This window comes from Taudactylus pleione, unplaced genomic scaffold (assembly GCF_031769625.1).
Source record: "Taudactylus pleione unplaced genomic scaffold, aTauple2 ptg001339l, whole genome shotgun sequence".
Lineage (NCBI taxonomy): Eukaryota > Metazoa > Chordata > Amphibia > Anura > Myobatrachidae > Taudactylus > Taudactylus pleione.
In genome coordinates, this window is record NW_028285739.1 from 1,039,346 (window position 1) to 1,062,027 (window position 22,682).

General features: G+C 38.4%; 1 protein-coding gene across 1 annotated transcript in view; it reads right to left on the bottom strand.

Annotated features, from left to right (window-relative positions):
• Positions 1–11,628: 11,628 nt before the first annotated feature.
• The window catches only part of EPHA5 (EPH receptor A5), a 360,920-nt gene continuing 349,866 nt past the window's right edge, over positions 11,629–22,682 (bottom strand). The window contains exons 15-17 of the mRNA XM_088463302.1: positions 21,150–21,343; positions 17,694–17,849; positions 11,629–13,249 (exon numbers count right to left, since the gene is read on the bottom strand). Of these exons, the coding sequence (XP_088319428.1) occupies positions 13,144–13,249; positions 17,694–17,849; positions 21,150–21,343 (456 nt within the window). The 3' untranslated portion in view covers positions 11,629–13,143. The remainder of the gene's footprint in view (positions 13,250–17,693; positions 17,850–21,149; positions 21,344–22,682) is intronic.

The window sequence follows — 22,682 nt, forward strand, 5'->3', positions numbered from 1 at the left end:
CCGACTTTTAAAGAAGAAGCAACAGCCCTCATTCAGAGCGAGCGCTCGCGTTTTGCGAGCGGCTCTGAATGAGGTCCCTTGTGTTCTGGATGTCTCATGTGTAAGAGGTAGAAAGCAACTAAGGGGTCTATGCACTAAGCCTTGGAGAAAGATAAAGTGAATGGAGTTAAAGTACCAACCAATCAGCTCCTGTCATTTTTCAAACACAGCCTGTGACATGGCAGTTAAGAGCAGATTGGCTGGGACTTTATCTCAGTTCACTTTATCTCCAACCAAGGCTTAGTAAACAGACCACTTTGTGGGAATGTGTGAGCACAGACTGGGGAAATCTGAGGAAATAAGGTTCATATTGTTTCATTGCCCCAATGTGTATAGCATATACATAATCCATTATTTCATAACAAGTTTTTTACTTTTAACACAGTGTTAGGTTGCAAAAATAATGCTCATCCAAACTTTAGCAATTTACCTTGTATGTCTACTCAGGCAGCCTTTTCTTCCCTCCTATTTCACCTCATTGCTGAAATGTTCCATGCATTCATATGACATAAATAAGTTTAGTCAAGTAATAATGTATTGTGTGGAATCCACTAGGCTGCTCTATGTATTGTATATCAGTCTCCTGGATGCTCCCTGTACTGTATGGTCCCTACAATGCTTGTTATTGTTATGATTCAAACGTAAACATTGGGGTGGGGGTTTGGGGTTAGGAGTTTATTAGTTTAGGGCCATTGGCACTAGTCCCTGCTTGAGTGTACTCAACTTAAAACACCACATGTAAAACAGATCTTGTTGAATGGAGAGGAAAGTTCCTAATTGTTCTACTATTTAATATTCCTCAGATATATCAGCACTGTTCAGTAGGTTAAAGTAATATTTTACACTAGCTGGGATACCCGGCGTTGCCTGGGTTGAAGACTGGACCCTGAAGTACACCTACAGCCTTCATTTTTTTACATTATCTTAGTCTATAACCTGGATAACTATGCAAATTGGGACTAAATGACAGTGCAGGCAGGAGTATTCTCATACCGTTTGGAATGGGGTATATCAGGAACAGAGTGACTTACAGAACAGAAATGAGTATAGCTTCCAAAATCACTTGAGTTTCAGAAATCACTGCAGAACAAAGGGGGTGATTTAGCTGTGGACAGATGTTATTGCAGCTGCGATAGCTGTAATATGGTAATGCAGCAAGAGGTATTACTGATCTGAGCTGCGTCCAAGGACACAGCATTGGATCATCTGCAATCCCTTTGGCCGGCTGAGTGATTATGGGTTCACGGAAGCTGGCTACCACAGATGAGTAAAATAGGCCAGGAAATCTCCGTCAGCCAATGGAGATCCTGGCATCTCCACTCCCCCCTAATGGCGGTGACATGCTTCCTGGCCAGCAATGACAGCAGACTATGAATCACTAACAATCTGCTGCCGGACTCCGTTTGGGATTGCAGAACCCATACTGCACATGTGGCAGTACGGGTCAGGTACATGCACATATTTCTGATAATCGGGAATCTGCGTGATTCCTGTCACTGCGTCCGCAGCTGAATCACCCCCTGAATTCACTCTGCAGACAAACATTTCAGACCATGTCAAGCAGGGCTGCCATCAGTGGGGGAATGCCGGGACTTGAGTTCTGTTCCCAGACAAATGGGGGCCCACCCACAGTGGCACTGTTTGGCTGCGATCAATCTCCACTGTTGTTTGTAATCTCCATATGATAAGCTTTGCCAGGATTGTGGATTGATTATGCTGTCTGTCACAGTCTAAATGTATCAAGTGGAATGTATAGAGTGCTGAGCTGCTCATGAGCCTGGCAGAGTATGACAGCCCCAGAACCTGTGTAATTTAAGAGTGTCTCGGTTTTATGGGATTATGTGACAATGTGTGGCCCTGACTAATTTAAAACCTAGGCACAAAACTCTGGCTGTGCCTAAAGTGTTGCCCGTGTCTCTAAATGTATGTTAAGGCATGTACACTCTTTCCTTCCACTTTGTCATTGGTTATAATTTGTTTGCAGTATGATCTCATGAATGTGCAGTGCTGTACGGAGATGTAGTTAAGAGACTGGCGGGTGCGAGGCCGCTGGTCTCTATCCTGATGCTGGAATCCCAACAAGGGAGTTAAGATAGGCGTCAAAATGCCAAGGCCTATCTTAATCCCGATGCCAGAATCCAGGAGGACGCGTGCCTGAATGAAGGTAAGCCGGGCGCCTTTAGTGTTAGCTGCAGGGAGGGTTAGGTTAAGGTCACTTAGTGGGGTTAGCATTAGTTTCTTCGGGGGGAAGGTTAGGGTTAGGTACCCCTAGGGGGGGTTAGGGTCAGGCACCACTGGGGGGAATTAGGGTTAGGCACAAAGGGTGGAGACTTAGTTCCTAAACCTAATGGGGAGGGTGCGGGTTGGGTAGGGTTAGGCTACAAGAAGGGAGGTTTGGGTTTAGGGGGAGAAGGGGGGAGGGTAAGTATACTTACCCGACCCCTGTCGGGATACCAACGATCTGGATACCGCTGTCGGTATTGTGACAGGAGGCATCCCAACAGCCGGCCTTACATACCCATAACCTGCATGCAATATAGTCATCTTATACATTCATTGGTCTGTTTGTTTGTCTGTCCGGTTATGCATTCGGAAACCCCTGCACCGATCAGGATGAAACCAACGTGAGGTGGTCCAGTTTGATCCTGGTCAGGTTTTAGGGGGTTAGGGTCCTGGTTGGACCTCCCATTGGTCTACCCAGGGATCCTGTTCTGAGCCTTCCACTGGATGGATTTGGACAAAAACTTTACAGAGTGGTTACATTGGATACCAGAAAACATACTAGGGGGTTGAGGTCCCAGTCGGACATGTCGTTGGAGTACGCTGGGCAGAACTTTTACCCAGGGAGCCTTTTATGGGACTTCCACTGGATGGATTTTGATGAAAACTTCACAGAGGGGTGGCAATTGGTCTGGGATGCCTAATGGAGTGGTTGGGGTCGCAGTCAGACATCACGGCCAGGCAAAACTTTGACCAGGTGAACCTGTTCTGGGCCTCCCACTGGATGAATTTGGATGACATCACATAATAAAACTTAATAACTTGAAGATTTAAACCGGGGCAACACCGGCTAATTCTGCTAGTTTTATATATAATGGAAAATATTTGTAATAAAAACACAACAGCATCGTCTTCTTGTTATTGAAAGGTTTTATTTTTTGAAAAAATATAAAATTTCATATCTTACACTACAAAAAACATACACAACCAGAATGCACACATAACTTCAGCAGAGGAAGATAAATGAAATGGGATTATCACAGTAAATCTAATCTACATATGATGAATGATGACAATCAAATTTCATCCAGGTGTATTGCATTAAAGAGACACACGGACTTATTCACAAACGAGGAGGTGCTGGTTCTGCTGAACTCCCAATGATTTTATTGACAGTATATTATGACAGTATATAACATAAAAGTTGCCAAGCATGGGATCCTTATACACTGAGCCTTATATACTGAATTTTATTTTACCTTTAGGACTATTTTGGATTAATGATCATACACTTCCCTTATAGATATTTTATATTTATAATGTCCCTTGTAAAAAAATGTAAGTACAATGTTATAATTTTTCATGTAAACACCCATCAGCTTGCAATTCTTTATTTCTATTTTCTAAACTAATGTTGTCCATATGACCATGTTTTTCATTTACCAGCCATTCACAGTAACCTCTAAACAGTTTTTTTTGTGTTTTTTGCCTTAATACTAGATGGAAAGAAACAAATATAATTCAGAAAAGTCATCACATATGAGCTTTTTAACTGTTAGAAAGAAAATAGTGGCATTTCATTTTGACAGAAGCACTTGTATATATACCTGATGCAATATTTATGCTTCTATTTGGCCATATTGGTCTGGCTAGAACACAGTGAATAAGCCTCATAATATCATATGTTTGCTTCTTAATAGCTGGTAGGTTACAGTGGATGGGAAAAAGAATTCTGAGTATAGGCCGCATGCTGATTATTTTACTTTCTACTTAAACATATTTCCTTGAATAAGCACTCAGTAAAAATAAAGCATTTACACTAATAGGCAACTATGTCACCAGCGGGACTAGTCGTTTAACTATGTGTACTACTGCAATTAAATATTTTGGATATATTGAGAAGAAACTAAGTTTATTTATTTATTTATTTAGCATGATGACTTCTACAATTGTGAAGGTATCTTTATAATGTTATGATTTATGTTATAATTTTATTACACAGCACCATGACCAGTTTATGTAAGTGCATTCAGTTTGCATTAAAGTAAATCAAGTGTGTCACAATTGATGAAGGCCACCTTAACACGACAAGTGTTGCTGACCCTTATGACCTGTGATGCTCAGTCTTTAATCCATTACAATGTAATGTAGTTCAGCAACATTTCGTTTTCTTCCCAATGTTTCTAAAATTGTTCATACTGAAATGTTCACATAACTTAATAATAAAGACCCCATAGGCCAGCAATATATCAATTTTGTAAAATGTCTAAAACTAAATGGATATCTGGTTTCAACCAAACTAGCTTTGTGCTTCTACCATTTTGAGATGGTAACGAGTGCCTTGTGCATTGAAATTGAATCAAGGACTATTATTGAAAGACCCTTTTCAGGCATGTAACAAGTAAAATTGGTGCCATTACATTGCACAGATCCAATATGCTGTCTTTGTGAATTTACATAGGTAGATTAAAATTAAAGTCAGCTGGTCTTTTATATTTTTTAGTTTTTGTCTAGTTGTAGTGTTGTAGTTGTAATGCCCTGCCCTTGTTTACATATTGACTGATAGATTTATACATTCTCCAGACCTCAGAGTAATCACAGAGGCGACAAAACAAAGTATCATGGACTGGGTCTAGGCCTATTTGGTGGCCCCGGCCAGCCAAGGAGGTGTAACCAAGTCCCCAATAGAGTCACAGTAGCATACAGTAACATCTCCATGAAGGCCTGTAATGCACAACAGGTGTGGCTCCAACTGCTTAAAGTATTGGGCCCAAAACTATTTATGGTGTCAGGAAGCAATATCATAAAGTAAATTCAAAGAAATTAATAAATATAACTAAGGTCTGAACATTAATTTTTGATAACTGAGTTTAGAGAATTTCATCAAAAATTCTACACAAATAACCTCATTTAAATTAAGATATATAGTAAGATTATATTCTCATGCTTGCTGGAAATCTGTGCTCCCTCTTTGTTGTCTTATTTTGTATTAGTCACATTCGGGGTACTAAATTTAAAAGTATTGTTACCCTGTTATTAAACTTCAAATATACTATACAGTAGACTAGCTGAACAACTCCTATGAGACTATTTACAACGCTCCTGTGTCTAACACGTAGCCAGGGTTCTATTACAGCTGTCGCTATCTAAGGAATTCAATAGTCAGTGATATAAGAACTTCCTGTAAGAAGTTATTTGCATGAATGGAGTTCTCTTAAAAACCACATTCAATGAGAATATATAAACGGGGTCAAATTAAATAATTAGTTTGAGCTAATCCCTATAATTGATGTATGTTAATTGTGAAATGCTTTACAAAATATGTAATTATGCAGTTGAGTAAGAGAAGTTGCTTTATGGTAGTGAGTAAACTGAGAAGTAAGTAAACTGATTTTAATGAATTACTAGAAAAAGAAAATGAGTCTTCTTGTAAAGAGGAACTATTGGATCTCTAGAAATAAAATATAATATTTTATTTATTTTATAGGCTAAATACATTAAATGCGCTATAAGAATGAAATACTATAATTTGATATCATTTAAAGTTTTAAAATGAAATTCCTATATAATCACAGTGCACATAAGTACTTTGTCTTTTCCATGGTTTGTTGTATTACTTATCCATTTGAGAACATATTGTACAGGTTCTCAGATCTTTGATTTTAAATAAAAAATACAGACATACCATCTATCCATTTTAACTTTGTTTGTTTTAATTATGGTCTACAGCTCCTTTACTAGATTCTGTATAAGACCAAAAAAGTTAGGAAGGTAAAGAGGCCAAAAAATGACTTATTTCATTTTAAACTCTGGATAGAAAATAAGTTATCTGGTAAATAACAGTTGCAAACACTGTGCATGCAAGTTTAATCTTCGCAATAATTTATTGAGCTATATTAGCAGACAACTGATGTTTCAATTCAACTGATCTCAATGTAACAGTTCAATTTAAAGGGCCTCATTTACTAACGAGTTTTATCACCAAAACGAGTGATAAATTTCACTGTATATGATAATGGTGCTCCAGCCAATCAGCTCCCAACTGTCAATTGTTAGAAAAATGACAGTTGGGAGCTGATTGGCTGGAGCACTATTTATCATACACAGTGAAATTTATCAATCGTTTTGGTGATAAAACTCGAATAGTAAATGGGGGCCTTAGTCTGCTGATTTTTTTGTCTTACTTTTAAAAAAAGAATAAAAATAAAACTGAAGTCATCCACTTTGATATCCTTTTGTAAATATTTTCTATTTACTATTTCATGTACTGCATTAAGGTATGATCAGTTATGAATAATTATTTACAAAAATAAATACTTGGAATACAAAACATCTATCATAAATGGTAAAATGTATACTAGATGCAATGAGGATTTTTATATATTTAAAATATATACTGCAATTATTTGGCAAAATTACCACTGAAGTATTTTACTTGTATAAAGATTTTGTGTTACATTCATTGTATTTTGTGCATTGTGTACGATAACTAATTTCTGTTCTTCATTTTCCATTCTTTCAGAGTGTTGTATAATAATCTAATAAATCAATATACTGTAAGCATATAACATTATATTGTATAATTATTTAATAAGAAAATCTAAGAATAGTTTGACGTAGTGTATTTGTTTAATGTTTTCTATGAAGTTATTCTCTTTTAGTACAATACTATCAGTGGAGTACTCTGCAGATGGCCACACACAGAGATTTTGGGGGAGATGTATTAAGTCTTAAGATGTATAAAGTGGAGACGTTGCCCAAAGCAACCAATTAGTGTTTGTCATTTCAAATGATAAATGACAGTTAGAAGCTGATAGGTTGTTTTGGGCAACTTCCCACTTTTTTCAAGGCTTTATACATCTCCCCCTTTAGGTGACACAATGAGATTGTATTTCTCTTAACTGATACAACATCACTGTACATAAAATAACTGAATAACTTGGATCAAAATCAATTTTTTTTACCTGGAAACCCCTTTTAATTAATTCTGGCAGCATTAATGGGTGTGCATTGCATGGGATCCTGTGATCAACAAACCAGTCTCATCTGTGCAATTTGGTTCACCCCATACATGGTACAATTGCCCACAGATGTGGACATGCTGTAATTTGGTCAAACAGTCGGATCTGCCAGTTTCTTCAAAACAAGAGTAACACTTGCAGGTGTTAATGAGTAGATTTGTCTAGATCAGTGGTGTCAAACTTGGGCCCTCCAGCTGCTATGGGACTACATATCCCAGCAGCTGAAGGGCCCGAGTTTGACACCACTGGTCTAAATGATTATAGGAACATATATAACAAAACAAAAAATCTAACAAAAACAAATCACTTTTCTTGACAGAAAGTGCACAGTTAATTTAGATTACATTTTTCACAAGAAATGTAAACATTGTGCGGCTGATGCATAGTGCATACTATCCCAGTTTGCATAGCATGCCTCACGTGATTTTGATAGACAAGCTCAGAAAGTGCACAAGTCACAAACACCTATGCAGTCCTGGATGCATTTTGTGACTGGAGAGAAGGAATGGGAATGGGAAGGGGTGTTCTCACTTAGGCAAAGTTCAGTAAGGGAATGTTCACATGAATGCGGCTTTTACCAACTAACAATTATTCGCATATACACTTGTTATTACTGGCATATATTTTGTACCTTCTACAAGACAAATGCAAGTGTACACTAACAATGATGACTTGTTATAACTACTGTAGGTTAACAAGCTGCTGATTCGGAGGTATACATATCTAAACATGAGTATGGGTTTGTACGAGTATATGCATGGAAATTTACTAATTTTTGGATTTTTTTTTTTGTAATTAAGGCCCATTTATGACAGTTGTCATTTCAATTTCTCAAGCAATATTTATTATCCCCTAAAACAATGGGGAGATATATAGATATAACACGTTATACCGTAGGCCAAATGCACATGTTACTGTCAGAACTGTGATGATAGTGATAGAAGCTGTGCGTTTGGGCCTTTTCCTCCACTATACTGTACATGTTGTGGAGTCCATGTGGCTATCAAGTTACACAGCAAATCGTAATGTCAGTGTCCTAACATTATTACTGTGATGTCATTGGGCCTGATTCAGAATTGGGAATAGAGTAGGAAATAGCAAGTAACTAGGCACCTGTATAAACCATGTTGCAATGTAAGGGGTGCAAATATATATATAATTTTTTGCATGTGGGGTAAATACTGGCTGCTCTTGCATGTAACCCACAAATGCTGGACAGCTTTATTATTACACTGCAATTTAGATTTCAGTTTGGACACACCCCTCCCAAATCTAAAGGGGCACATCCACTAGGCGATGGGGTAACGATAGTACAATTACAATGTTGTAACAGTCATTCCTCATCCCCTGCAGTTCCTACACTGAACGATTAGTAGTTCAGTGTAGGCACCCTCCATCATCCCTGAACATGGTCAATCTGTCGCTATCGGTAGATTAACTGGCATGTTCAGCCGATGATTGATGTCGGAAACAGCCAGCGGGAGCATGCACATCTGGTCATTTCTGACATTATAGTACACAATTAATGAGCGATTGCACGATTACGATGTCTTAATCGTACAATCGCTCATTAATATCTGCTAGTGGATGTGCGCCTTAACTCTCTCTGCACATATTACATCTGTCCCACCTGCAGTGCAAGATGGTTTTACCAAGGTGGTCAATTACTTGCTAAATCTTACTCTATTCCTAGCTCTGAATCAGGCTCACTGTTCTTAGCTCACTGGAAAGCAAACAAGTAAGCTGTATGCACAGATGCAAAGAAAAATCAGGTCTATAAAGGCCAGTTTGGGCCTTTTGAGTTTAAAATACTATCTATAACCAATATTTTATATAATTAATAACTACACATTAATACAATGGACTTATCTGGTTAACAGTTTTGTGATATCACCAAGCAATAAAGTCACTTCTTAAGCCTTCATACTACAAATACTACAGTATAAATGTCCACCTTGGATTGAGGCCCATTGGGGGGCACCAACAGTAATATTAATGGCCTGTTGCCTGTCCTACCATTTATTGATTCTCTTTAAGTGGTCTATTCATCATCACTTAATTTCTACAAAAGTAGGTAACAATTAAGATTTCCCCTATTTTTGTAGCAATTAAGGACCTCATTCAGAGTCGGCTGAAGTGGCCGCACGGTCGTACGCGAAAAGGGGCAGTATATGCAAATGATTCCCTCGCAAGTTGCGTCCCTAAGTTCGGATCGGTAGTTGGCCGACCAAGAGGAGGAAGCGGACGGAAGACAAAAAAATATGCCCCCTTCGCGTATGCATTGCACGTCATCTCCGGGCATATAAGGATTAATCGAGACCATTGGCAACCATCGGAACTGGTCGTAGAGCTTAAGGTTGACCATACCCTATCTTAAGCTCTACGATCATGTCAGTGTAAAAACCTCCCATGTCACATGAGCCATGACGCTACTTTGTTAATTATGCACTCCCATAAACCGTATGCACTCCCACAAAACGCCGTCCGCATAATTAGGCACGCCTGCGTTCGGATCTCCACTCCTCCGTTTTCAAGCACCTTCCCCTGTTACCACCCACAAACGCCTCAATCTGTCACTCAAACTACCTCCAGTGAGCCGGGAGCAAGGGAGAGGGCACAGCAGCGGCAGCAGGGGGACTGTGGCTGCGGGGCTGCACTATTTCAGCAGGAGTCACAGACTCCCGCAGTGGCTGCAACTCTGCAGTGGTTGGGGTATGTGCAGCTTCAAGACAGGCTGCGAAAAGACAGTGAAGCAGGAGAAATGTCCCCTTATTCCGAAAAGCTGCCTCCTCAAAAGGAGAAGCTTTTGGGAAGTGATAAATATGTATAGGAGGCATGTTGAATGCCTCCAATACAAAGATTGAACTTGCAGTGAGATCAATCCTTAATTATCACAGGGGAAAGTTTTCCCTTCATAATAGACCCCTATATGACTTACTGCAGTACTCCACTAGCTGTTGGCAAGAGCTACACTTCCCCAAGGTGTCCTAAAGGGAATCCACTCCTGAACTTAAAATGATAGAAATCTGGGTTATTATTCTTTCATTTCAAAACATGTTTTTGGAAACTTTCTCTATAAATGATAAGACTATATGCCGCTATATGAAAGGATTTTACTGCAAGAAAAGACATTATAAAGCTGCTGCTATCAGCAATATGCTTTAGTTGTTCTTTTCAAGAAACAGCAACAATTTGTTGATTTATAACTTCTAACTAATTGTAATGTTTAATATCTTGAGGATGAAGTGATTGATAAAAAATATATGTATATATATATATATATATGTATATATATATATATCTGTAGTGCAAAGTTGTTTATTACACGTAATAAATAGTACCAGCACAAATGTAGACAGAGTAATATAGCCATTGCCTGGATGTGGCAAGTTAGGGCAGTAAGCAAACAATTCTTAAAAAAAAAAAGATTTTTTTGGAAGACTTCATAAATTCACAATAATCTAGTCATTGACATAAATGACTAATAAAGATAACAGTGGCAAAAACCCTTCTCTGTAAAGGTTAAACAAGTTAATCATTATATTGTAGTCATTTTTACTATACTGATAGTGTAAGCTTTATTGTACCTTCTGCTGTGCATCATGGTGTCACCCCAAATCACAGGTAAACCATATTCTCTTAAACTAAAGTCTGTTTCATCTGTAAAGCTTCCACTCCAGAAACATTTTTTTTATATACTTTTTTCTTTGACAGGTCAGTCGTGTTTTGTTCATTATGTTATACTAAGTCTAAATTGAACAGGATTGAATCTACATGCTATAAAGGATGAATGAAAGTTAGGCTTAAGTTTACAAGACAAAATTCTATTTTTAGATTCTACCGGTAATCATTGCCAATCTATTCATATATACTTTGGTTATGTGTGATATGTCTGGCTTATCAATATTTGTTCTTATGGGAAGATCCTTGTTGGGTAAGATATTTCCTCATCCAAAATGTGTTATGTATAGTGGATAGTATTATACAGAACATAATTTTTTTTTTACTTTAAAAAAATTGTGGATGAAAAATAAATCCATTTTTAAAAATCTTGCTACTCTTTTTGTATTTGTCATCCTTGTGTAATTAAAAGTCATAATAGTTAATTTTATTTAATAATGTTAAAATGTTAAATACTGACATTTACTCTCAAATCTTTACAATGTTGCAAATATTACAATAGGAAAAATTGTAGCATACCAAATTATAAATACGTTGTGTATCAGATACGATATTGTAAGAACAGATCCATTTTTGTGTGTGTGTTGCATGTTATTTCTTTTAATATTGTAATACTGCAAGTACATTATCTTTAGTTATATATTTAGTTGTTTTTTTATACACCTTTTTACACCACAAATGAGGGAACCAGAAAAACAATAGACATTTTATGGTTAATGGAGGCAATTTAACTTACAGTATAGCACCTTGAAAGTCTGAAACCCGTACAGTATAGTGGCAGATGTCTGAATAGAAGACGAAACATGTAGAAAAATACAGTAAGAGGGGGAAAAAATCAGAGCCTACTGTTTGAAGACCACTGGTGACAGTGCTATATTACAATCAAAAAGTTCAGCAAAACAACCCACATTGGAGACGGTTTACATGGGTAAAGCTACATATCATTTAGCTGAATGTTTTTGAAAGTTCAAGAGCTGCTAGAGGCTAGAGGCATGAACCCAGTGCTATGTGAGGTACCAGACTTATATGATTGGAGGGCATTTTGTCTCTTTTGTCCATTAGCAAGTGTTGTCCAAAATGTAGTGTTAAAGATTGTATTAGAATGTATATCCTATGCAATGCAAAAGCTCAGCGTTACTTTAATATGCTTTAAAACCTTGATTACAACATATAATTGTAGTTCACATTGTATAAATGTTATGTTTGATTGAAAACTAAACACTTCAAATAACAAAATGCCTATTTAATAGAATATTTTTCATTGTGTTACCTTTATACATGTACCCTGTAGTTTTTACAAAGCATAGTTGCCTCAGAGATTCTAGTATTTAGTAGATAAGAAAAAAAGATGGATTTTTTTTTTACTTCATTTGTTTAAAATATCTTTCAACTTGCCATGGATGTTTTTAGAGTAGAACAACAAAAGATACAGTCATACAGTAAGAGGCAGCACAAAACTGTACCAGGGAGTGTAGCAAACTGTACATTATATACATTTTCATTATAGTATGCATTAAACTCACAAGAGAGCAAACTAATAGGAGAACCCAGAACACAAAAAAATAAATATATTGTATTTGCAATTGATCAAGCAACTTGTTTATACATACGCTTTCATATCGTAATGCTGTGTAACAGCATTTTCTTTAATTTACAAAAAAAAGATTACCATGAAGAAAATCTAAACATATTGCTCTTCAATACTCCTTTGTAGACATATGAGACTTAGTAAACATCAGTAAACTGCAGCTTTTTTCCCCCTAGGCCATACATTATGACAAAACTTTGCTTTACATGATCCACTCAAGTAAGTCCTTGGAAGTATTTAGCGTGCTGCTACAATTCAAATTGCTATACACCATCCATGTACAAAGCATCATGGGAAGTCCTTTGTTATAGAAGAGCGAAAGAACTGGCTAACCACATTTTATATGCCTCTATATCCAGCTCCATGTCCATGCATGTTGCAATTACTCATGAAGAACGATGACACAAACAGAATAAAAAATAAATGGGAGTCTGAGTCAAATACTGATTTTGGAGTTATCTGTTGTATGTTCACTGTGTCATTTTCAGTTTTCTATAACACTATACTTCCCTTTTGCAATTCAGTTTTCTCTGTTTCTATAAATCTCTGGGCAGGTTACAAAGTGCAGACTTGCTTGGTCGCGAAATGTCACAATTACAACGGCACCATTCCGTTCAATAACTGGGCTCTTATTTCTTGGATGCTATTCATTATTTTCTTCTGATGACCAGCTAGAGTCACTCCAAACCTTCGCAGATCTCTAAAGAGGAAACAACACAAAGAGGGTATTAACTTCTTCTGAAATTTAAAATGATACTCCTGCTGCAAAGCAAAGTCATGTAGAATGTTGGTATTTCAGTGTTTTCATATCTCTTGCTTGATTTATCTGTGTTTGGTATGTTTTGTCGACAATCACAATGTCTACAGCCATTATATAGACAACATATTTCGACAGGTGCAAAATGTCAACATGTTTAGAATTTCGATGACCACAATGTCGACTTCCAAACTGTTGACAATGACAATATGTTGACATGTACAAAACATCGACAGCCAAAATGATGACAGGTACAGTCAGGTGCATAAATATTGGGACATTGACAGAATTCTCATATTTTGGCCTCTATTCACCACCACAATGGCTTTGAAATGAAACAACCAAGATGTGCTTTAACTGCAGACTTTCAGATTTAATTTGAGGGTAATTACATCCAAATCAGGTGAATGGTGTAGGAATTACAACGGTTTCTATATGTGCCTCCCACTTTTTAAGGGGCCAAAAGTAATGGGACTATCAACTGAAAAGCTATTTCATGGACAGGTGTGGGCTATTCTCTCTTTATTTCATTATCAATTAAGCAGGTAAAAGGTCTGGAGTTGATTCTAGGTGTGACATTTGCATTTGGAATCAGTTGCTGTCAATTCTCAATATGAGATCCAAAGAGCTGTCACTATCAGTGAAGCAAGCCATCATTAGGCTGAAAAATCAAAACAAACCCATCAGAGAGATAGCAAAAACATTAGGTGTGGCCAAATCAACTGTTTTTTAACATTCTTAAAAAGAAAGAACGCACTGAAGAGCTCAACAACACCAAAAGACCCGGAAGACCACGGAAAACAACTGTGGTGGATGACAGAAGAATTATTTCCCTGGTGAAGAAAAGCCCCTTCACAACAGTTGGCCAAATCAAGAACACTCTTCAGGAGGTAGGTGTATATGTGTCAAAGTCAACAATCAAGAGAAGACTTCACAAGAGTGAATATAAAGGGTTCACCACAAGATGTAAACCATTTATGAGCCACAAAAACAGGAAGAACAGATTAGAGTTTGCTTAACAACATCTAAAAAAGCCATTACAGTTCTGGAACAACATCCTATGGACAGATGAGACAAAGATCAACTTGTACCAGAGTGATGGGAAGAGAAGAGTATGGAGAAAGAAAGGAACTGCTCATGATCCAAAACATACCACCTCATCAGTGTCAAGGCATGGGCATGTATGACAATGGAACTGGTTCCCTTGTATTTATTGATGATGTGACTGCTGACAAAAGCAGTAGAATGAATTCTGAAGTGTTTCGGGCAATATTATATGCTCATATTCAGTCAAATGCTTCAGAACTCATTGGACGGCGCTTCACAGTGCAGATGGACAATGACCTGAAGCATACTGCAAAAGCAACCAAAGAGTTTTTTAAGGCTAAAAAGTGGAATGTTATGCAATGGCCAAGTCAATCCCCTGACCTGAATCCGATTGAGCATGCATTTCACTGGATGAAGACAAAACTGAAGGGAAAATGACCCAAGAACAAGCAGGAACTGAAGACATTTGCAGTAGAGGCCTGGCAGAGCATCACCAGGGATGAAACCCAGCGTCTGGTGATATCTATGCATTCCAGACTTCAGGCTGTAATTGCCTGCAAAGGATTTGCAACAAAGTATTAAAAAGTGAAAGTTAGATTTAAGATTGTTTAGTTTGTCCCATTACTTTTGGCCCCTTAAAAAGTGGGAGGCACATATAGAAACCGTTGTAATTCCTACACCATTCACCTGATTTGGATATAATTACCCTCAATTTAAATCTGAAAGTCTGCAGTTAAAGTACATCTTGTTTGTTTCATTTCAAAGCCATTGTGGTGGTGAATAGAGGCCAAAATATAAGAATTCTGTCAGTGTCCCAATATTTATGCACCTGACTGTATATAATGGTGACAACCAATTTTAAGCCTATCCCTAAGTCTAAACCGTAATCCTAACTCCTAACCCTAAAATGTCTATTGTCAACATATTGACAGCCAACATTTCATGTCTTGATATTTTGACTGTGTTGGCATTTTGCAGGTGTCGATATGTTGGGTATTGACATTTTAACCATGTTGACATTATCACATTTAATCGCAAAACAAAACCTTAGTGCCTAAAATATTATTATTATTATTATCATTTATTTATATGGCGCCACAAGTGTTCCGCAGTGCCTTACAAAGTACATAGACAAAAAAGTAACCATTGACTTACAATGCAATACAATACAGGACATGGATAAACATTGCTATATTAGTGATATTAACGCTCGCATAAGCAGCCAAGTGTTAGTTGCCCTAGTGGCTAGTAAGAGATAAATTAAATTACAGTAGGGAGAAGCACAAGAGGGTAGAGGGCCCTGCTCGAAAGAGCTTACATTCTTTAAGGAAGACAAACAGGAGTGACACAGAATGGGGTGAGCCGGGAGAAAGGAAGATGTAGCAGCAAGTTAGGATGAGAGCTGGAAGGCTTTAATGAAGTAGTGAGTCTTAAGAGCTCGTTTTGAAAGATGGTAGAGAGGTGCAGAGTCTGATAGGGAGAGGGAGGGAGTTCCAAAGGTGAGGAGCAGCACGGGCAAAGTCTTGGAGGCGGGAGTGGGAGGAAGTAATCAATTGGCGTGAAAGGCGGCGTGTATTAAGTGAACGAAGAGGGAGGACAGAAGAGTGAAGGGAGATGAGATCAGAGATATAAATGGGAGAGGAATGGGTGAGGGCTTTGTAAGTGAGTGTAAGAGCCTTGAATTGGGTTCTGAAAGGGAATGGGAGCCAGTGGAGGGCTTGCAAAAAAGGGGAGGCAGATGTAGAGCGTTTGGAGAGGAAGATGAGCCGAGCAGCAGCATTGAGCACAGACTGGAGAGGAGAGAGATGGGATTTGGGGAGGCCAGCTAGGAGAAGGTTACAGTAGTCCAGTCTGGACATGACCAGTGAATGTACAAGGGTTTTGGTAGCATCCTGGGTGAGAAAGGGTCTGATCTTGGAAATATTCTTGAGATGGAAACGACAGGACTGTGACAGGTTCTGAATGTGTGGTTTAAAGGAGAGGGAAGAGTCCAGGGTGACTCCAAGACAACGCACTTTGGGGCTAGATGAGAAAATACATCTGTATATACAAAAAATGTGCAGCAGTTTTAAATAAGGATAAATTGCAAACTCCACATTACAACATAAAGGAAAGGAAATAAAACTGCGCTAACATAAGACTCAACAACTGTAATAAAAAAAATCACTAAATTAATTACACCAAATAAATCACAGGTTCACATAAGTACAATGTACAGCAATATTACTAAATGGCTTGTTACATTAAGACATATGATACATAACAAACAACAATATAATTAGGTAAAATTTATGAAACTACATAAAATATTCAAGGATTCTTTGGATGTTAAATCCCTGTAGGGAATTCTGAGAAACTGTGTCCAAATCAAAGATATTTATGTACAGGTAAAATCCAGAAGTAACCTCTGAGTGTTATATAGCAGTAGGCAGTAGTTCCATTAAAAAGACTTAATACCTGTTCCCTTTATTATAAAGTGACTGATCTCCATATAACAAGTTGAGCGCTTTTGGAAGTATTAGTAGTGCTTATGTTGCCTGCAATGAGTCCGGACCTCAGCAGCACTACCATCGGCTGTCAGAATCTTGGCCGCACTAGCTCTCGCATCATTTGCAGCTTTCTTTGGCTCAGGGACCCGCCGGCTGTTGTCAATACAGCCACAGTAAAAGGCTCACCAGAGGAAATTCCAAGTACATTACCTGGCGGCACTAGCCCTTGTTTAGTACCTAGCTGGTTTGTGCTTGTGGAACCACCAGACAATAGCACAATTGCAGTATGGCCACAGCTGCAGGAATCCCCGCAGGTAATTTGGGAGAAAGGGAGCAGTCACCGGCTCATCAGTTGGACATTATCACATTTCACACTAATGGTGTCAACATTATGACTGTTGATATTGTGATTGCCAACATGATGACAACATACAGTACTATCTGTAACTATGCATGTATTCAACAAATATGTTCATACCAGCTCATCTATATATGAGTGTTTTGCAACAGAATGCACAGTGAAATAGGTGAAATACTCCATTGCCAGGTCCCATAGGGATGATGTGAAGGGGTAGAGTGGCAATGATTAATCATTCTCCAGGAGCCACCACACTGACGTCCTGTGCAGGAGGCTAACACATGTGAGGTGAATACCGGTTGGGGATTTACTATATATTACAGAACTGAACATCACTGTGCCTACGCTGGCCATGCTCAGGTATATGGAGGCCAGGCATGTACTGGCATCACTGAACCACATAGCCACAGTACTCTTTGCAACAGTGGAAGCTCTGTCACTCATAAGAGATTTTTTTACTTTATTTCTTTTATAAAAACTTTGTGTTACTTACTCCAAAGTCATTTGAGTCACTACATCCATTGAAGTGTATCCATTCTCCACAAATGTATCAGCATACCTTCCCATCTTGATGGCCTCAAGCCACTCGTTTACTGATCTGTAGATACCATTTCCGACTGGATTATGTTCAACCAGTAAATTTGATATTCTATAATGCAATCCACACAATAACACAAAATAAGCATATAATAGTATAGTAATCTAAATATAAATAAGAAGCTTCATTAATTGCTGAAAATCAATTTTAAAATTCTTCCATAAGTAATTAGTCTAAAATTTAATTAGGTATTACTTGCTATATTTGGCTTGAAAAGTGAATGGCATAAAGTAAGTGGTTATTAAGTCTATGTTTTACCGAGACCTTGTTCCAGCAATCCACATGACATAAATGAAGTTTAAGTCAGCAGATATTTGTATCTCCCTAGTAATTTACAGGTAGCAGCATCATTTTTCATAATGAATGCAATTACATTTCTTGATGTGACCTTGAGTGCCAGCCAAAACCATCATTATTATCATATTACAGCTTAGCACTCATAAAGTGCTCCTATTTATACTGCCGAGCAATGCTGCTGTATCTCACAGCTGAGTTTTGTGTTTATTTGTTTCGGATGCTATGTTATTCTCTGGCTTGTGCAAATTTGGCAACTCTCCCACGAGATTAACCACGTTACAAGGGTCAAACTATACGCCGGTCCTAAACAGTCCAACTACTTACTTTTGTAATAAAAATTGACAGATTTAGTTTACTTATTGCTGTTGTTGATTAAGATCAACATGTTTCAGGATTCAGCACATTGAATTGTCTAAGGGGGCATTTTCAAGTATATATGTTGAAATATAATAGCAGCAATTTATTCTTAATTTGATTGCATATAGAATAAACAAATAAGACTACAGTGCAATCATTTTTATGAACAACTGAGTGAGTTTCTGTATACAATCTGATTGTAACTAAGTATATATTCAAATCCTGCTTATGGTGTAATGAAAAAGATAACTGATTGTAGTTAAATACTATTAACCAAATATTATTATTATTATTATTATTATTATTATTATAATATAAGTGAGGGATCGGAAAAGCACATGAGGGAGGAGAGCCCTGCTCATGAAATATTACAATCTAAAGAGGAGAGGCAGACAGACAGGGGTGACACAGATGGGAGAGACAGTGAGCAAGGAGCATGGAGCAGTGGGTCAGGATGAGTGCGGGATGGCTTTGATAAAGAAGTGGCTCTTGAAAGCCCATTTGAGGCTTTGTTGGGCGTTGGAAAGCCCGATAGGGAGAGTGGGAGGGAGAGAGTTCCAGTGGTAGTGCGCAGCATGGGCAAAATCTTGGAGGTGGGAGTGGGAGGATGTAATCAGTTGGGAGTAGAGGCGGCATTTAGTTGTAGAGGAAAGTAGGCGTGCGGACATGTGAAGAGAGATGATGTCAGAGATGTAAATAGTTGCAAAGCCCTCACTCAATCCTCTCCTAGTGTGAGGAGTTTGAATTGGTTTCTGAAGGGGAAGGGGACCCAGTGTACGGTCTGTGGGGGAGGGGAGGAGACGCAGTATGTTTGGAGAGGATGAGCCAGGCAGCAGCATTAAGGATGGATTGGAGTGGAGAGAGGTGAGATATGGGGCAACCAGATTACAGGAGGTTACATTAGTTCAGTCTAGAGATGATCAGTGAATGGATGTGGGTCTTAGTCGCCTTCATGGTGAGAAAGGTTTTGATCATGGAGATATTTCAGAGATGAAAATGGCAGGACTGCAAGAGGTACTGAATGTGTGGTATGAAGCAGAGGGTGGAGTCAAGGATAACTCTAAGACAGTGCACTTGCAGCTAGAAGAGATGGTGATACTGTCAATAGATGATGAAATTGAGGAAGGTAAGGCTATTTGGGAGAGTGGAAAGACTATCAGCTCAGTCAGACATGGTAGGTTCGAGTGAGGAGAGAGGGGGAAAGGTCAGGGGAGGAGAGATAAATCTGTATATGAATAGCATAGAGATGATATTGGAGGCTAAAAGAGCTGATGAGCTCACCAAAAGAATATATATATATATATATATATATATATAAAGGGAGCATAGAAGTGGTCGAAGAACAGAACCTTGGTGAATACCTACTGGTAATGGTGGTGGGGGAGAAGCGAAATCCTGAGAGGAGACAGAGGAAGAGTGGTCAGAGAGGAAGGAGGGCAGACAGGAGTGGGCAGTATCACACATACCCAGGGAGTGAATGATTTGTAGGAGGAGAGAGTGATGGTTTCGAAAGCAGCAGAGAGCCCAAGGAAAATGAGCAGAGAGTAATGGCCCCCTGGATTTGGCAGCAAGAAGGCTACTGCTGACCTTCTTGCTGGACAGGACGATAGTCAGACTACAATAGGTCAAGCAGAGAGTGGAAGGAAAGAAAGGTGGAAAGGCAGTTGTAGACAAACCTCTCAAAGAGTTTGGAGGCAATGGATGGGGCGGTAATATAGAGAGATTGTCAGGATCAAGGGTGGGTTTTCTTAGACTGAGAGAGACAAGGGCATGCTTGAATGTAGAAGGGATAGTATCTGATGAGCGGAAAAATTAAAGAGATGGCCAAGATGGGAACAGGCATTGGGAGAGAGGGATGAGAGGAGTTGGGAAGGGATAGGGTCAAGGGGGAGGTGGAGGGGGATGAGGACTGGATTAGGGTCATTACTTCAGTTCCAAACAATAGGGAGAAGAAACAGAGTTGGTAAAATGGATGGGGAAGATACCTAGCTTTAGGTCTGTTTTTATAGCTTCCAAGTAGTTTAAATAGTTTCTGAGTACATTGACCATAGTGTGTGTGTGTGTGTACCTGAGGAATTTAGTTTGTATAATCCACTAGAGCAAGAATTAATGGCAATAAATAAGAATTCTGTAAAAGTCTAATACTGTGCAATATAAAGGATAATAATAAGAATTATTATGATTATCTCTAAAGCTAATATGTGATAATAAATTAAGAGTTAAGTACAAGTAAAATGCAGTAACATTTTTAAATACATTTGTGTGTCACCAGCTATGTTCAGTGACAGAAACAGCTAAAACAAAACAATAAAAGTATAGGACCTTAATTTAGACAACAAATAGGAAATATTGACCTTTGTGGAGCACCATCATATTTAACATGAGGGTACTGTATTGGTGTAAACATTTTAAGAAATATAGACAGGGATGCTGAAAAAAATACTAGGCTTCTGCTAAAATAAATAGTGGTCCACCAATTATGCAATTATATTTTTGAATATGTTTATTTATTGTATTATTAGATTCTACATACATTTTTTTTCCACCAGTTCTAAAATGTAGTAAATTATTTAGTAAATAAGAACATTTTTGAAAATATTTTATAACCTGTACAATATGCATTGGAATTATTAATCTGTAAAAAACATTTTAAGCAACATCTACATATTTAATTGAATTGAGGAATAGATATATTACCTGTTGGATGAATTAACAAGTGTCTTCAAGCTGCTTGGGTTGCGGATCAGCTTGTCCAACATACTGACAATCTCTTCAAACTTGGGCCTACTATTCCGGTCTTTCTGCCAGCAATCCAGCATGAGCTGATAAAGAGCAGCCGGGCAATCCATGGGACTTGGCAATCGGTAACCTTCCTCAACAGCTTTAATTACCTACAAAAGTCAAATAGAATTTGTTGTACTTATTCACATTTTACATAACAAATTAGTCATTTCAGCCAAACTAAGGATTACTGTTTATTGTTTAATGCTAATATAAAATGGCTTGGTTTCATTGTGGAATATTTACATATTCAAACAAAAGGTTTCTTGTTTAGATAATATGTGCATATTTATTTATTATAAAGCCTTAATCATTGTGGGAAAAATATGGATGTTAATATCCAACAAGGAATTTACAAGCAGCAAATACTGTATGTCATACATCAGAGTCTTATTCCCACTTATCATGTCTGGCGGTGCCATATCAAGGTCGTCTGCGGCATTCCTGAGTACTGTGTCACCAATTGTAAACAAACAGTCCAGCTGCATGGGCGCAAACATATTGAATTCTCTCATTTGATTCTCTCAGTCCCATCGGATTTCTGCAGCTGCAACCACATGATTTGTTCTACCAATAGACACTAGGAATGCTCTGTTTAATCTTTCTCCTGAGATCACCCCATTGCCAGAGCAACTCATTTTCTTAGTACCCTGGCTCTGGGCTTCAGTTGCTTCCAGCTCTGTTCCTTTGCTTTACAGCAAGTGTTCTGCATTCTCCAAAGTACCTGTTTCAAAGCAAGTATAGATCTGTCCTCATACATCTAGCCTAAAATCGCCAGGTCCTATGCTACTCTACTAGCGGTGGGCGTCTTTTTTTTTGCTGAAAATGCATCTAAGTCGCAATGTGATGTGACTAGGATGCACCAGCAGACTGTGCTGCTTAATTTGCTATGTAACACTTGTACATCTGTGTTCACCTGAGTCTGTAAATGAACCACAAAGGAACTTGGAATGAAAAAGCTGCGGCCGCTACACTGTAGCACTTTGCATATAGATTCAGAGATTCAGGTGCACACAGACATGTCACATATCAAATTAATCAGCACAGACTGCTGGTGCCTCCTATTCTAGACTAAGATGCATATTCAGTAAAAAAGATGCCTGGCACTAGCAGAGTCTCACAGGACCTGGCGAACCGAGAGGGGCTCTTTAGCGTGACTGCAGAAAGATGTATAAGGATACATCTGTACCCTGCTTTCTTCCGAGTGCCTATTTTACAGCAAGTACTCTGCATACTGTACTTCCAAGTGGCTGTTTCACAGTAAATATTGTGCAGTCTACACAGTGCCTGTTTCACAGCAAGTACCCTGCATTCTCCCAAGTGCCTGTTTCACAGCAAGTACCCTGCATTCTCCCAAGTGCCTGTTTCACAGCAAGTACCCTGCATTCTCCCAAGTGCCGGTTTCACAGCAAGTACCCTGCATTCTCCCAAGTGCCGGTTTCACAGCAA